Source organism: Melopsittacus undulatus, chromosome 3, assembly GCF_012275295.1.
Source record: "Melopsittacus undulatus isolate bMelUnd1 chromosome 3, bMelUnd1.mat.Z, whole genome shotgun sequence".
NCBI classification, from domain to species: domain Eukaryota; kingdom Metazoa; phylum Chordata; class Aves; order Psittaciformes; family Psittaculidae; genus Melopsittacus; species Melopsittacus undulatus.
Window position 1 is genome coordinate 39,082,280 of NC_047529.1, and position 16,620 is coordinate 39,098,899.

A 16,620-nucleotide genomic window follows, 5' to 3' on the forward strand; every position below is an offset into this window, starting at 1 on the left:
CATTATTCCTCTATGTGACTAAACATGGAAGACCCAGAATGGTTTCACTGCTGTTTTTTTAGTAATAAGTTATTCATTTAGTTGTATCTCAAAACCAGTTCTAGGACAAAACTCCCCTCACTCTTAAATGATGATGGAACTTTCTAAGGTATTTTTTAAGTAATATTTTTTTCAAAGGACTGTGCTTTAAAGACCAGTTGGCTCTTATTGCTTGTCTTTTCCTGTTTTTTTTTTTCTTCCCAGCTATTATATGTAGCAGTGCTATCACTGTTAGTACAAAGCTAACTAAAATTCTTTTCCTGACAGTGAACTGTGGCATGTTATGTTTGGATATTTTGTGTAACTCTTGAGCCTGTGGTGCCTTGATAACCGTGCGGTGGAGTAATTATTAAAAGAAGTAAGGAATTGTACACATGGGCAATTAACTTTCTTTATTAATAAGCTGTTAGACAATTAGGAGCAGCTTAGCTGGTCTCTTGAGTGCCTTACTGCGCTAACTCCTGGGTAAACAGCCTTGTTTATGAGATTACGTGTTTTTTACTGTCAGGGTGCCCATTCCGCCACAGTGATCCTGAGCTATTGAAGCAGAAGCTGCAGTCGTACAAGATCGCTCCCAGTGGAATAACTCAGGTAAGGCATATTTTGGTTGGCACTTTTGTTAATATTAATAAGGCACTGCCTTTCAGTTCTTTCTGTTTGGTTAGGAATGCTATATGCAGTTTGTCAGTATGTATTGTGAAGTACCTCTTCTTATAAAAGGTTTAAACCAGAATCGTGGCTTTCTGGCTCTAGTGCTTCCACTGATGTGTTGATTATTGTCATCTTTCATTGTTTAATATTACGAGTTGGTTTATTACTATAGTGGATACAGTTCAGAATTTTGTTTCACTTTGTTTTACTGCGCTATGATAAAAAAGAAGTTTAAAGGAATCTGCCAGTATTTGAGAAAATTTATTTTTATTCTTGCAGTGATTTGTGCAAGACTCTACTCTGTATTCAGTACACATAAACAATTGTTTTCTGTCATAAACTAAAAAAATACGTTCTTAATCATCCACTGCACTAACTTCCCTTAACCAAAATGTATGTAACTGCATAGTGAAATTAAGTGGAGATTTTTAGCAGTTTTTTAAAAGTTAACATGAAATTGAAACCCAAATCTTATACAGCAAGGGCAGCATGGGAATTGGAACTTTTCAGCATGTATACTGAAGGACTGTGATTCTGTTGCTATCTTTAGCAAGAGTCTATAAAAGGATGACATTGTCTTAACTGGAGGAAGATACATGGGTTCAAGTTAAGCTGAGACAGTTCAGCAAAAAGTTGTGTATATTAACTGTTCCATAGGTAAAACCTGCTTTAAGTTGTCATCTTTAGCTTGTGTGGAGTGTCACCATTGCTTATCAGGCATCCACGAAGTGTTAAGCTAGCACTAGATAGAGAAAAATATGGAACTTCCCCTTAGAGTAGTCTCTCTTGGAAGGAATAATTAAGGTACAAATTAAAAGAGAATAGTTTTAATGAGTTTCACTCATAGTCATTCTTTACAAATTTAGAAATATCCAGACTTTTTCCTAGAAATGGTTTTTCTTTTGGTTTTGTCTTCTTTTTTTCTTGTTCATATAAATAAGCATTTTACAGTCTTCCGTGTATCTGACAGGCGGTAGAGATACTTTGGCTTTTCTCAATTTTATATGCATCAAAAATTGATGCTGCTGTGAGATTTTTATCCTGGTAATCATTGGAAAGATTGGCGAGGATTTGCTGGTTTAGCTGCCTTACTGTGTGTGGATAGGTTATGACTTCAGTGAATTCGAGCAGTAGGACAGTATCTTTATATTTAGCACAGTTCCTTACTTGATATAAATTGAGTTTCAGTTTGTGGTTGTGTATGTGCTTGGGGTTTTTTTCCCTTGTATAGTTGGGTTGGGATTCACTAGGAGTCTTACATTTTCTTACCAAAAGTGAATTAACAAAAACTATCTCCATCAGCGTCACCTTTGTCCTGGAATGGACTCTGTCCTCTGCACAAATTTTGTGGTGTCAGTTTTAGTGCAGTTGGGGTACAGGGCTCTGCAGTGGCCACTCCTAGTGTTAAACCAAAGGTAACCCAAAACAAAATACCCTCCCCTAAAGCTTAATAGTTATAAAAGTTGGCTGTGGCTGGGTTTTCAGAAATTGATCTTTATCCTGGTTTCAGCTGGGGAAGAGTTAAATTTTCTTCCCAGTAGCTGGTGCAGTGCTGTATTTTGGCTTTAGTCTGAAAATAATGCTAGTAACACACCAATGTTTTTTTATAGCTGCTCAGCAGCGCTTACCCTGATCAAGAACTTTTCAGCCTCTTGTGCTCTGCCAGTGAGGAGGAGCACAAGAAGCCAGGAGGAGGCAGAGACAGGACACCTGACCAGTACTAGCTAAAGGGGTATTCCATACCATAGCACATCATGCCCAGTATATAAACCGGCGGGAGTTACTGGGAGGGGACTGCTCAGGTCAGGCTGGCCATTGGTCACTGGGTGGTGAGCAATTGTACTGTGCACTGCTTTTGGGCTCTTTGTATTTATATACACCCATCACCTGCAAACGCTGAGGATTTTGTTTTGTGGACAAGTCAAATGCTCAAATTAAGGAAAAATGTGGGTTGTTGGTGTGCATCATTATTTTCTTGTTCTTTGATACATGGCCAGTCTTGGGCTGATGTTAACCTGTTGCTGAAAGAGTTTTGTCCAGATGAACAGGATAAGATAATTGGAAAGAATGTGGTATTAACCTGCAGGGGTACCACAGCGATTCCTAGGGAAGACTGCAACTGATGTTGCTGACTGTTGTGAATTAAGTTTAGGCAAATTCCTTTAACTGAGTTGTTTTAACAGAGTAGTTTTTCTTAGCATGAGTAGTGCTTAGCACTGATACCTGAAGTTGCTGGAGCCTTATGCTTTACTCCTGCCTCGAGACAGTGAAACAAGATGGACAAGAAGACCAAAATTCACCATTGGCCCAAGAGGTGCATGAAAAGTATATGAACAGCAACAGCATGTGATGGTCAGGTGCACAGAATGTAAGGGTATAAAATCCCAGGAATTTCATTTTTCATTGTTCTGGATCCCTCCCTTGAAGGCATCCGGCTTGAGCTGTTCCTATTGCTGTACCACTCACTTATTGTTTTTCTAAGAATCAGAGGGCTGAGACTCTGCTGCGGGAAACCTAGGGTGGAGAATTTTCTTTAACGTTAGACTTCAGTTCCAGGAGCAGTTAATGGGTCCCGCTGGTGTCCATTCCTTTCTTTGTGCTGGCCTTATGACTACATGGTAAAACAGATTAAAAAAATTATCCAACTATAGGCTTACCTGGGGAAGGTGAAGAGGAATGAGGCTCATTTTGAGTTGGCAGGAATTGGTGGACAGAATTAGGGGCTGTGTCTTCACAGTTCAGCAGCTCCAATTTATGATGTATTAAACTACTCATGAATTTTTTGTTTAGAAGAGAAGGAAGGAAAAAAACACACAAAAAAAATTCAAAGGGATTAACATGCAGTTCAGGATGACAAAACAGGACAACAAAGAGCACGCATGTGAAATAAAAAACTTCGTAGCTCTCCAAACTGTTATGTTGCATACTTACAATGTACATGAAGCAATTTTTGTAGCCGGTTTTAAATTTTGAATTATTTCAGATGTTTGCTTTCATCTTTGATAACAGTCTAGACTTTGACTTAGCATTGCAACAGAGGAATGCAGGTTATTTATTATATCTAAACCCAGGCATAATTGTCTTAAAATAAGTAGATTTGTCAGTTAAATAAAAATGTGTCACTGAAAACCAGACAAATTTTCTAATCATAAAATGTATCACATTTTTTTAGAACTATGTGAAAACAGAAAAGTGGAATACTTGGGTGCATTAACCCTTCTTGATTTGATGCTCACACCATTGACTTTTAGCAGATGACTGTATAAAACTTTGAAAAATAGCCCACAGGCAAGCAAACAAACCAACATTAGAGCTGTTTCCTTTTAAAGTGATTTATTCAGTTTATGTTAAGGTTTGTCTTCATTTAATAAGCTGCCCACAGGTTATCTCTGCAAACATGGGAACATATCAACATATTTAGACATTCACTTCTCTTTTGTTAAGTATCTAATTTTGTTAAGTATCTAATGAGTTCTTTACTGACATACATGAGATAAGAAGTACAGGCTAGAAAACCTGTACTTTAAAAGGGGAGGGAAAAATACAGATATTTTAAAGAGATATTAATGAATACCTTCTTCTGGATCATGACTGCCTCTTTTATTTCTTTAAAGTGTGCTAGAATACAGTTCAGTTTTTGACAGTTGTGATACAAATTGCAGGAGAGAAATTGATCTGATGTAATGCTGTAAGTACTACCATGTACAGTGCTGAACACTGTGTAATCAAGTGCTCTTCACTACAAATGACAAGTCAAAGAGTGTAAAGGAAAAAGGAGTTTTGGCAAAGCAGTAACGATGATTTTCCATCCTGGAAGTCAGTCCCTTAAGGAAAACAGCTTAAATCTGAGGAAATTGTACTATACATGTGTACCTTAGAAACATGAAATCTTCAAAATCAGTTTAAAATATAAAGGTAGCGTCTAAAAGCAGCAGAAAGGACAGATGGCTCTACTGACCAGGAAGCAAAGGGCACTGGGGAGTCCTGGGGTAGGATTAGTGCTGAGGTGGTCACAAAGTGGCCTGAAATAGAAGAAATTGGAATGTGTTCATATATGCTCTATCAATTGCATCCAGTTGTATCTTCAGTCATCTTTGAAATAAAAGGAAAGCAATGAATAAATCACACTTAACTGAATCTATAGTAGAAAGATTTAAATTTGCAAAATATAAGTTAATTCTGCAGTTTTCAAATGAAAGAAACTAACTTTGAGTAAAACTAGATGATCTTAAAGTCCTTTCCAACCTTAACTATTCTAGGATTCTAAAATAACAATGGATAATTACAGAGCCAAACTCCTGCTATGCAACATTGCAGCTTTGAATACTGCGGATCTATAAAGCAGGTGGCTGCGTACAGCTGCCAAACATCATCTTAACCTCATCAGTAGTCAGTAAAGCAACATCAGGAAAACAAGTTGCAGATGGCAGCAAAAGATAAAGGCACATAGGAGCTAACAAAAACAGTCCTTTGGTATGTAACTTTACTTTCAAAATAAAGCAATGCAATGTAAATGTCTTACTATATGTAGAGGGAAAAGATTGCTGCTGTTGTTAGTGGAGGTTTGTTTCTGCATAACACTAGTAAAAAACAGCTGCAAGCTTGCTTTCATTATGTGCACAAATGTAGTAGGAAATACAAGATTTATTATGAGGAATAATTCTGTTTCATTTAAATAGAGGATTGTCAGTGTCTCTCGCACAGGACTTCTTTCTAGTTGTGCTCCAATCTACTGCAATTTCATAGAATCATAGAATCATAGAATAGTTAGGGTTGGAAAGGACCTTAAGATCATCTAGTTCCAACCCCATTGCCATGGGCAGGGACACCTCACACTAAACCATATCACCGAAGGCTTCATCCAACCTGGTCTTGAACACTGCCAGGGATGTTTCTTTCTTAGAAACTTGTTCCCTGTTAAAACCAGTTAATCTACTGAACCTGTTCTTCTTTGGATATGTTTAATGTGCCCCTTATTCCTCAACCCGATCATAAATACAGAAGGTGAACCTGATTCCCTGTGATGTCACTGCTTTAAACTTACATATGTGCTAAATACCAGGCTTATCATTTACCTGCCTTCTGGCTGCCTCTCAGAATGAGTAGGAGCTGAATTGTAACTGCTTTTTTCTGAATGAGCCAGAAATGTTGGTCTGGCTTTTATAGCCAAGCACCACTTTTAATCAACATGAAGGAATTGTACACATTTGTTATCTGTACTTGTGAAATTTGGCTGAAATTTGCCATCAGGCAGTGGGGGAGCTCATGTGGTGGAGAGGGTAATGGGGTAGGTGTAAAGTGATGATTACCAGTGCAATCAAGTATGTTAATAAATTTAACAAACTGGATGCAAGTCTGTGGTCTGTCCTGGTGGGCATCTGTTCTATGGAGCACTCTATCAATATTGGGAAAAGAAGTGACATGAAGACCTATTTGCTGAACTTCACTGGAGAATGCTGGTAGAGGTTCCTGCAAGATATGTATCTTCATAGTAGTAGAGTAGAAAATCTGTGTGGTGAGCTAATAATAGCCTCTGAGAGGTCTGAAGACAGGTCTCAGGGATGTGGGAGAGTAGTTTCTTGGTGGAAGGGCAGTGTAGCTGGACAACAAAGACTGAGCTGCTACAAAATAACATGGTTCCTGTTTCAGAATTTTAAGTCCCTCAAGGCCAACTCTGATAATGTGACTATTATGGCTTTCATATGTCAGCAGCATTGATTCAGTGAAGTCCCTTTTTCCACCTTAAATGTGGGTCAAATACTATTTAACAGAGTACATACAGGTGGGTCAAATACTTTTAAAGGAAATACGTGCATACGATGTTGTTAGCATTTACTTAAGAATAAAGATAGCTCTTTTGCATGGCATAGATTTTATTGTAAGGAACAAGTAGGGAAGCACAAGGCAACATATAATTAAACTGTTTAGAAAGCTGAGTTTTCTTCAGTCCATACCTGCTTAATGTGACACTAATTTTTCCAGTCAATGTCAAGTGAGGAAGGAAGTAAAATAAAGAAAAAGTATATACACAGAGAGATCCACATTTCAGACTTCATTGCCTAGTTGGCCTTGGCCTTGATCTTCTGCAGAAGATTTAACAGGAGGTGGCAAGAGGGATAAAAATGTAATCAGTTGGACTATTACGGAGAAACAATGTGGCTAAGTACTTTCTTGGCACTGTGATGTTGTTTTTATCCATTCAGCAAATGTAATTTATTTATACATCTGCCAATAAATACGAGGCGGCATCCAATAATGAGTACGGCAGGGATTTAAGCTGAAGTTTATTGCTGTGTTTGACACAAAGGTCATCCTTGGGAAAGGGGCTTGAAATTAACATTTCTTAAAAACTATTTTTCCTTCCACTGAGGCTCTCTTAATTCCAGCAATTTTCTCTGTTTGATAAGCAGAGAGAGCACGCATTTTGATTATGTAAAGGATGGAGGAGGTGATGAAACTTAAAAAAATTTCAACTGGCATTACATTCTGGTGATAAGAATGGGACTTTATGCGGCACAGAGAAGATTACCTTAAGTAGAATTGGGAAGCAAATTGTATTTACAAAAGATGGCATGATTTTCCTAATAGGTGTTCAAAACAGGCCATTCGCTCATGTATTCTGCTGAGCTTGACTAGAAATAACTTCGTTTCAAAAAGGACAAATCTGATTGAAAGTAAAAGCATTCCCCTCTCACAGATACTTGTCTAAGGGATTTGCATTAAATTGTCTTGATGAAAGCACAGTAGTATTTTATTCTGCATCTGCACGAACTGTTAATGTGGAAAATAAAAATACAAATTGTGTCCATCATTGCTTCATGCTTCAACCACTTGACTTACTAGATTTATGTCTGCAGTTATGGAAGAGATGCTGCAGTATGATAGTTTGACAATAACTGTCACAATTATATTACCAAAATATAGATTCAAGTTATTATTGAAGTTAAGAGTATTGAAATTGTTTTTTAAGGACTAGTTGTGTCTTCCTGCTGTTTTATCTTGTTTTAATGTAGCCAGGGTATTTTTAAAGAACAACAGTATGTCTAAATGTTGTTAGTTTTTAGTAGGATACACAGATGTCAAAGATGCTATGTGCTGCAAATTTATGTGAGCTATTATACAAGGCTGTGGCAAAATACCTTGATACCTGGTAGGTATCAACAAGATTTATAATCTGACTTGGTTACCTTTTTCTCCCTCTGTATAGATCCTGGAATTGGTGAAGGGCATGCATTATCAGCTGGCCTGTCAGAAGTACTTTGAGTTGACACATTATGTAAGTACCTCTGAATTTTTATTAAAACTATAATCACTGCCTTTATCTTGAGGAAGGCCTTGGAAATCATGCTTGAAGCCAAGAGACTATTTGCAGTTTTCACATCCATCATTAGCTGTCTTGCCTTGTTAGATTTTATTTCAATAACTTCAAATTTTTTTTTTGTTATTTTCAGCATTTATATATTGATGTTATTAGTACCCTCAGCATTACAAGATGTAGTGAGTTATGCTTTCTTTCTGGAAATGTCAATATTGTCGAATTTTACCTATTTTAGGCCATTCTATTTTTTCAATAATGCTGGTTTTAATCAAGTCTGTTTTTTTAACCTGTTACGCAAGTTTGATCTTTTGAGATATACCTTGAAAATAAACAAAAAGAATCTGAAAAGTGTTATTAAAATTCTAATCTCCCAGCACATACATAGCTAACGTTGTTAATTTTCACTTGGTATTTTTCCACATCCTTAGTCATGTGTGATTAGTTGTTAAATCAAGTTGAACATTCTCAGATCTTTCCCATTTGCTTAATCACAGGCACAGTTAAAGTAAGATCCTCCACAAAATTGTAAGATAGTAAATGGCTGCAGTCTGTCTGCTATGTGATTTCTTGATTCAAAGAACTAGCTTTTGCATCAGTTCAAGATTCCTTGTCATCAGGAAAAACCAATGAAGCAGAAGCAATGAAGATTCTTAGATGTTTTTTCTAACAACTAAAAAAATGGAAACATCCCTTTCAAACAGCAGACTGTGTAACAGCCTTGCTAAAAATGTGGATGGGGATTAAATGACATTTACCATTAACTTTTTTGTTCTCACTGGTTTTCACGTTTGAGTTAAATGGAACTGTCCCCCCAAATTTCCAGCAGTTATATGTGTGAATATATAGTAAAGGTATACTCTGAACCTGTATCCAGTATAATGGTTACTTGGGAAGACAAATACCATCACTCCAAACATAACATCCTGAAAATGTAAGCAGTGTAACCATAACTCAAAGTAAATAGTCACAGTAATCATAGAACTATAGAATCATAAAATGGTTTGGGCCGGGAGGGACCTTAAAGATCATTTAGTTCCAATCTCCTCTGCCACAGGCAGGGACACTTTCTCCTAGACCAGGTTGCTCAAAGCCCTATCCAGCATGGCACTGAACACTTCCAGGGATGGGATATGTTGTTCAGTCATAATAGTCATGATGGTGGCAAGATTTTATTTTACTTTAGTTGGTTGAATTGGACGGCATCTCAAACCAGAGAAAGATATTTCCAGTCCAGTCTGGAGATCTTGGCTATGTATATGTAGACCAGAAAAAGAGATTGATGCTAGCAGCTATGAGCTACTAGGAGGTTAAAGAAATGTTTTTTGTGACAGTGTGCTGCCTGCAGAAATAGTTAGTACTTTAAAATCTGATTGTGTATAAATCTACTGTTTTACGAGCCTGAGTATTGTGAATAAATAAGAATGTCTCAGTGGCTAATGCCCGTGTCACTGAGTTATGTTCCAAAGGAACCAATGATGTTAATGTTGGTTACATGAGTATTGCTGTATATTAGTTACTTGTTACAGTTATAGCTGTAACGGCTGACTATCTATATCTAATATTTATCTCTAAATATTTTATTCTTGAATACTGATATTTTATAATCCTTGTGGGGTTTTTTTTAAGAAGTAAATGACATGTGACACATAAGAAACTTCATGGTACAGAAGAATCACTTAGTTTATTTAAAACCATGTGCAAAAACTGTTTTCATTAGTCCTTTGTGATCAAATTGCAAGAAGACCTTTTTAGGGATGTGGTTAATTGATATAACTTACTGTAGCACCACGATTCCTTCACATGCTTCTTCTGTAGTATTAGCTGTAGCATTATCAGCTGTCATTTTAAAAGTTCTTGGTTAAAACTCAAAGATATTGTAGCTTCAAAATGGTTGTTTCAGGTTTTTCAAAACAAGATTTGCTATAGCGGGAAAACACAATTGGTGTTTGTGTGAAAACCAGTACGTGCAAAATCTTTTGAATCTAAAAGCAGTCTTATGTTAGTATCACTGCTGAGGTGGAATAAACTATTCTTACCAAAGTGACAGGCCTTTACACTTGGGTCAATACATGTTATAAGCTTAAATTTTTGATTGCCCAGAAAATAAGTTTTTCTTTGGCCATGGTGGACTCCAGGTAGATTTAAGGTGTGAATGGATAAAGCTGTTGGAGAAGTCTAGTTCTAGCTATGTTAGTGATGAAGCTTTTAAAATGTATGTGCTTTGATCTGTCGTACCTAAAAACATTGTAAATTTACATAAAGTAACATAAGCAGTCTAGCATGAAAAGCCAGGAAATTTTTGTATGCTTCACCCCTTGTTTTTGTGGTCAAATTTCTTGTATATTTCTAGCCAGAGCAGAATATTACTATGCAGAGAAATGCTCACTGAACCTTGTTGAAAATTACACAGGATGGAATTATTTATGTATCACTAGGTAATAAATTAAGATGATCTTTATGAGAAAAATTTCCTCTTTCCCTCCTTAGGCCTTCAGAAAAAGGTGATAGTATGAATGGGCAGAAATCTTTTAATTAAAATAGAATCATCTAAGCTTCATCTTGTAGAGCTTTATTTTAGTAGTATTCAGGTTTGCAAAGGGGAAATGGTACGTGGAATCATACTACAATTTTAACTAACAACTTGTAAATGGATTTTAGCCAAATACCTTCTGTCACCTCTGAAAATTTGTTTGTAGATTTCATTCATACAATGAGCTGCTTCTACAGCTTATTCCAATTTGCTGGGGAGAGATAAGTTCAGGACAAAATTAAGAGTTACAAAGTGACTCTTAAATTGGTCTGAAGAAAACTGAGCTTTTAAAGTTAAAAAATCCAGAGCTAATTAAGAGCTTCTTCTAGGAAAGACAAGTTTTCACTATATCATTTCTTTTTAAGTCTTTTTTTTAAAGTAATTTAGTTCCAACATAATGGAAATTGGAGCATGGATGAAAGCTGGCTGGCAGAAACTCATCCAGATAAGACTGAAATGAAATTCATTGGTGGATTTGGGTTTCTTTTATTTTTCTGCTTTTGTGCCTTTGAGTACCAAATTAGTGTGCTGGTCCTGTCACTTATTTGTAAGATTTTTCAAATAAGGTCACTTACTGCAGTTGCTAATGTCTTCTTCATGTCTGAATTAGATTTTGTTACACCTGTCACCTTTTTCTGATGGAGCTAAGCTAGGCAGTGGTAATGCATTTAATCAGGGTGCCATTTAGACCACACATTGATCCTCTGCTTTATGATTTTTCACAAGTGGCTGAAATTTAAACTGATGGGTTTTGGCATATTTAATCAGCCACGGTATGTGTCCTCATGAGACGCTCTGTGTGTGCAAAGTTGCTTGTTATGCTTGAATTAGCTCCACCCTTCTGGGAAAAAGGGAAAATAGCGGGAGCAGAAAATGAACAGTATATATTTCTTAGTCTTCCTTGGTTTCATATATCCCAGGTTTGGAAGGTTTGCCAAAGTTTCTCCAGAGTAGTATTTCTCTTAAAATGTTCTTAGTATTCACATGAACCAACAGGAAAAAAAGGGTGCAGATTGCCTGAGTAGGAGGTGGGAGCATCTTTTAAAGCAAGCATTTCCAACTTCTGAGCCTCCCAAAAGAAATACAAAGGTTATAGCTGAGATTTGTAGTGAATATTGTCAGCATAGCTTACTTTGAAAACAGAAAGCTTTGTTGATTTGAAATATTTGATAAGCATTAATTGAATGTTCATTTATCAAATAATAATGGACCTTAAAGAATGTGCTTATTAGTGGAGAGGAGCAATAAAAATATTCTTCTTTTATGTTAGTTTTCTTTGTTGTTTTCCACGGAAGACTAATGTTCTTTGGCAGTGCTTGTTCATCTAGTTTCTGGATGCTGATGTTGGCAGTGATGGAGAGGAGATAAGCTAGATCTTTTGGGTTTCTGTCTTAGCCTTCTGGCTTGCAAATATTACATTTTTGGCTACCCCTTTCCATTCACAGTTTCACACTGATACATAAGATCTGTATTTATATTGTGCAGTTGTTACAACTTATAGTAATATTCCCTGCTGTCATTTGCACTCAGACTTGTCTGAGTCCCTCTTTCAGGTAGGGAAATGCTATTTTAATGTGTAGGTTTGATTGTCCTAAATGTGGAATTATATGCCATTTACTTGTGTTGTTTTATATATTTTGGGGTGTTGTTTTTCTGTACTGTAGCAAGGACAGTGTGAAATATATCTTTTGAATATGCAAAGTAGTGGTTTTTCTTCTTCTAACATGAAGGAAGATATTTTGTGATGAATGTAAATCTGTGTCATGCTAATATTTACTGGGGTAGTATTTACAAAGAGATGCCACCTTCTTCAGCAAAATCAGAACTGCTACTTAACTTGTCCTTGAATGTGAAAAAGATGACTTTTTGAAATAAACATAATAACTCAGTGTTTCTTTTATGTGCAGGTTGATGACATTGGGTTTTCTTTGAATCATCCTAATCAGTATTTTACAGAGAGTCAAAGGCTGTTAAATGGTGGTAGAGAACTAAAGAAGGAAATAAATAATTCAGGAAACTTTCAACAAAAAAATAATAGTCAGGAAGGCACGAATTCAAATTCTACTCCCACGTCTTCAAAAGCAACGGCTGATGCGGAGCTGGAGGGCCTGGACGAATACTTCGCTGAAGATTAAGCAACTGTGTCACTTGTTCTTTTTGTTTTGTTTCCCTTGGTTTGTTTTTTTGTTTGTTTTCTTTCTTTCCCTTCTATAGCTGGATTTTTCATTATGCTAAGGAATATGCATTTCACTTCCTGGAAGAAATGGGTGTTTTGTGCTTTAAATAGACTGAAGAAAAGAAAGATAGGTACTGAAGCTGCAATTTAATCCAGTACTTACTCTTGCTGCTTTAGGCAATGGCATGTAGAAGGATTGGAAATGAAAGTTCCTTCACAATTTGGTGATTTTTGTTTGATATACCTTTTTTGTATTTCCTCAAAATGTTTGTTTTTATCCCATTTTGTGGTCACTTTTATATATTTCTGCTTAATAAATAAATTGCTTGTGGAATTTTTTTGTTTTGTTTTAGGGTTTTTTAGCCATATTTGGGTGGTAATTAAGTAGGAGTTCCTATGATCAAAATTACCCTCTGGAGGATTCTGTCTTTTTTCTGCATGAGGACCTGAAGGAAATCAGCTTCTTAATTTGAAACTAAATTTAGAGAGCTTGTTTTGGTGGTTGAACATAAGCAGTTATTTTAGATGCCTAAGAAGGTAATCCAAAAAGCTGATACTCTACCGTCTGACTTATTTGAAGAAGTTAAAAACTTATTAGCATATGTTCCTTTTCCAATTTCCTCAATGCCTGAGTGTGGCTCTAGCCTCCAGTATCCTGCTAAGCTAAACAGCTGTGTTTACCTTAGCAGCTTTAAAGTCACCTAAATTCCACCCATTCCTCAAATCCTAAGTTGCCTAACACATGGACAGCATTCAGTCGAGCAGTGGTCACCATGCAGTAGGTGGAAGCTCCAGGTATAGCTAGTACATGAGTAAACCACATTATTTGGCTGTAATGTGGAACTGCCAGACCAGTGAAGAAGGAACAAGAAATAGAATGGTTTTGGAAATTTGTAATTTTCCAGGTGGACTATGGAGAGAAGAAAGAACAATCCCCACCACTGGCATCCTACTACTTGTGATGAGTAACGTGGGACCCTTACTACTGTTGGTTCCAGGACCCCAATGGGCAGTGGAAAGATGTGTGTATGCTATAGAAAAGGATAGATTCAAGAGAGTGTATGAATAGGTAACATTTGGCAGTTGTATTATGTCAAATGCTTTCTCTGCAATCATTGACTATTAATATTGTGGCTGGACTGAAGACTGTTTGATTATGCATAAGAATTTAGGCTATCTGTAGATCTTTGACTCATATGAAGAGTGATCCCCTAAAGGCACATAACTCACACAGGGCCAGTGCAACATCAGGCTTTAAAAATAAAACAAGTTGTTTGTTGTTAGAAGAGAATCTGCCAGGATTCATTGTTCTTTTTCTCTTCCTTGAATTATTCATCAATTTATTTAGGGGCTGTTTTGTGTAAAGTACCAAGCCTCATACTCATTTGGATATTGTATATTCAAAGGAGTTGTAGAAGTCCACCCTGAGCAAAGGCTCAGCACCTGAATCCTGCAGGGTGCTGATGGTTCTGGGCCCAGGAAACAAGGAGGACTTAAAAACAGCCATGGGCTTGATTTCTCTTGCTGATTAAGCTCCTGGCAGCACCCTACCCAATGTATGGAAGTCCACTGGTAGATGGTTAAGAAACTTGACCTTAGGGTTTTGAAGTGTCCTTGCAAGCAGTAACTGTCCTCTAATTTTGCGTTACTGACTGCCTGAGTTGGAAGTGCCTTAGTGGACATCATGGATCCTTTTGCTAGAAGGGAAATGGTTTCAGTTTTACAATGAGATTTATGTTCCTAAGTGAAACAGCTGGGAGGTGGTGGAGGAACTGAATGCAGGTGGTGTTTCTCAGCCAAGGGAAATTGTAATATCTGATTTAGTAGAAACATTCTGTTGTACCCTAACCCTGCTCATGTAGACATTGTCACTGGCTATGTGAATAAAACTCCTAGCTCTTAATTTCTGAGTTTTATGTGTACTTCAAGATCTATTATGCTGGGAATGGGCTGCTTCCATGTGTTCTACAATCATAGAATGGTTTGGGTTGGAACGAACCTTAAAGATCCTCTAGTTCTAACACCCCTGCCATAGGCAGGGGCACCTTCCACTAGACCGGGCTGCTCAAGTCCCCATCCAACCTGGCCTTGAACACTTTCAGGGAGGGGCATCCACAACTTCTCCGGGCAGCCTGTTCCAGTACCTCACAACAGATTGCTACATTGGCAGAATAAACTTATTTTTAGGAATTCTGATACAACATATAAAAAGTAAGTCTCTTTTACAAGGGAGAGAATATAATGGCACAAATCCTCTGAATGAAAAATCTTAATGTGAAATGCAACAAACATAACAGTTTGTGACAAAGCCTTTGTCCTTCACTGGTTTGCTTCATTACTGTGAGTTTACCTCTCTTGAGTAATAGTACTACAAATAGCTTTACACTGTATTTTGTTCCCTTTTATTACCTGTCAGGATGACTATAAAAAAGTATATAACAGAAAAGTATACAAATTATACTATACAGTTACAAGTAAGTAGCAAAAGATTTAAATTAATGCTTTTGGTGCTATTTGAAGAAAATGGTAATTTTCACATTTTGCATATTTTTGGATAATTTGATTTTTCTTTGAATGCAGAATATTTTAAAATTGATAATGTAGAAAAACTCAAAATGAGAATCCTTTTGAGCAATTGGACATGAAGGATCTCTAAACTCTTAATGTGTTGTAAATTCACTCAGAATCACTTCTTCCTTGATTATAGAGCTGTTTGAAATTAGAAAGGCAAAGTCATTAAGAATATGTAAATAACTCATTTGAAACACTTCCTGCATAGTAGTAGTGCTATTAAAACTTATATTGAGTCACAAGATAAGGATTCTGAAAACCAAGTGACCCCGATATGATTATGCAGTAGTCAAAAGTAATAACAAACTGTATAACCAAATAAACTAATAATCAAATCAATAACTAAACAAAACCCCAGAAAATGTTTTTCATCGGTAAAGCATTACAGATGAATCTTCTTGCAAGCATCAACTCTCCTAAGTAAGTTTTGTTATGTTTTGTTACTTGGGAAAAAAAGCCAACAGGAGATGTACAGAAATCTGAAGTTTGAAATTGTTCTGGACAAAACACCTATATACTCCAGGTCAGTAAAGAATATACTAATATTTGGGTGCATTTCTGAGGGGAGGCACTGTGATAAAGATAGCTTTGTGCAGCTATGGTGCTTGTGTGTGTCGTGCTTTAAGCCCAGGCCATAAATCAGAATCACGCAGTCTACTCCCTGTCCTGCCCTTTCTTCCCCTCCACTCCCGGAGTGATGGGGAGGAGAATCAAAAGAATGTAACTCCCACTGGTTGAGATAAGAGCAGTCCAGTAACTAAGGTATAACACAAAACCACTGCTGCTGCCACCAATAATAATAATGATAAAGGAAATAACAAGGGAAGAGAATACAGTATCACTCACTGACTGATACCCAGCCCGACCCAGCAGTGATCTAGCCCTTCCAGGTAACTGCCCCCAGTTCTACATCCTGGGCATGATGTGCTGTGCTATGGAATACCTCTTTGGCTAGTTTGGGTCAGGTGTCCCATCTCTGCTTCCTTCCAGCTTCCCCTTTTCCCTGGCAGAGCATGAGACTCGGAAAATCCTTGGTCAGACCAAATATTTGAGCAGTAACTAAAAAAATCGGTGTTATCAGTGCTGTTCCCAGACTGAAAGTCAAAACCACAGCACTGCACCAGCTACTAAGAAGGAGAAAAAATGACTGCTACTGCTGAACCCAGGACAATGTGGGAAGTGCTTTTCTTCACATCTGATCTTAAATGTACCACAGTTCAATTTAGAGGTGGATGCTTGAAAAGGAATGATGATCCATAGCCTGTGATCTTTTTGAATTGCTAGCATCAAAACCCACAAAACAATCTTTGACTTCAAAGCCTTTCAAGACCTAAT

At 37.0% G+C, this 16,620-nt stretch overlaps 1 protein-coding gene across 2 annotated transcripts in view; it reads left to right on the plus strand.

Annotated features, from left to right (window-relative positions):
- PRIM2 (DNA primase subunit 2) overlaps positions 1 to 14,624 on the plus strand; it is a 107,442-nt gene extending 92,818 nt beyond the window's left edge. For both annotated transcript variants that reach the window (XM_034061243.1, XM_005153184.4), the window contains 3 exons: positions 548 to 630; positions 7,898 to 7,966; positions 12,446 to 14,624. In XM_034061243.1, the coding sequence (XP_033917134.1) occupies positions 548 to 630; positions 7,898 to 7,966; positions 12,446 to 12,673 (380 nt within the window). In that variant the 3' untranslated portion in view covers positions 12,674 to 14,624. The remainder of the gene's footprint in view (positions 1 to 547; positions 631 to 7,897; positions 7,967 to 12,445) is intronic.
- The last annotated feature ends 1,996 nt before the right edge of the window (positions 14,625 to 16,620 follow it).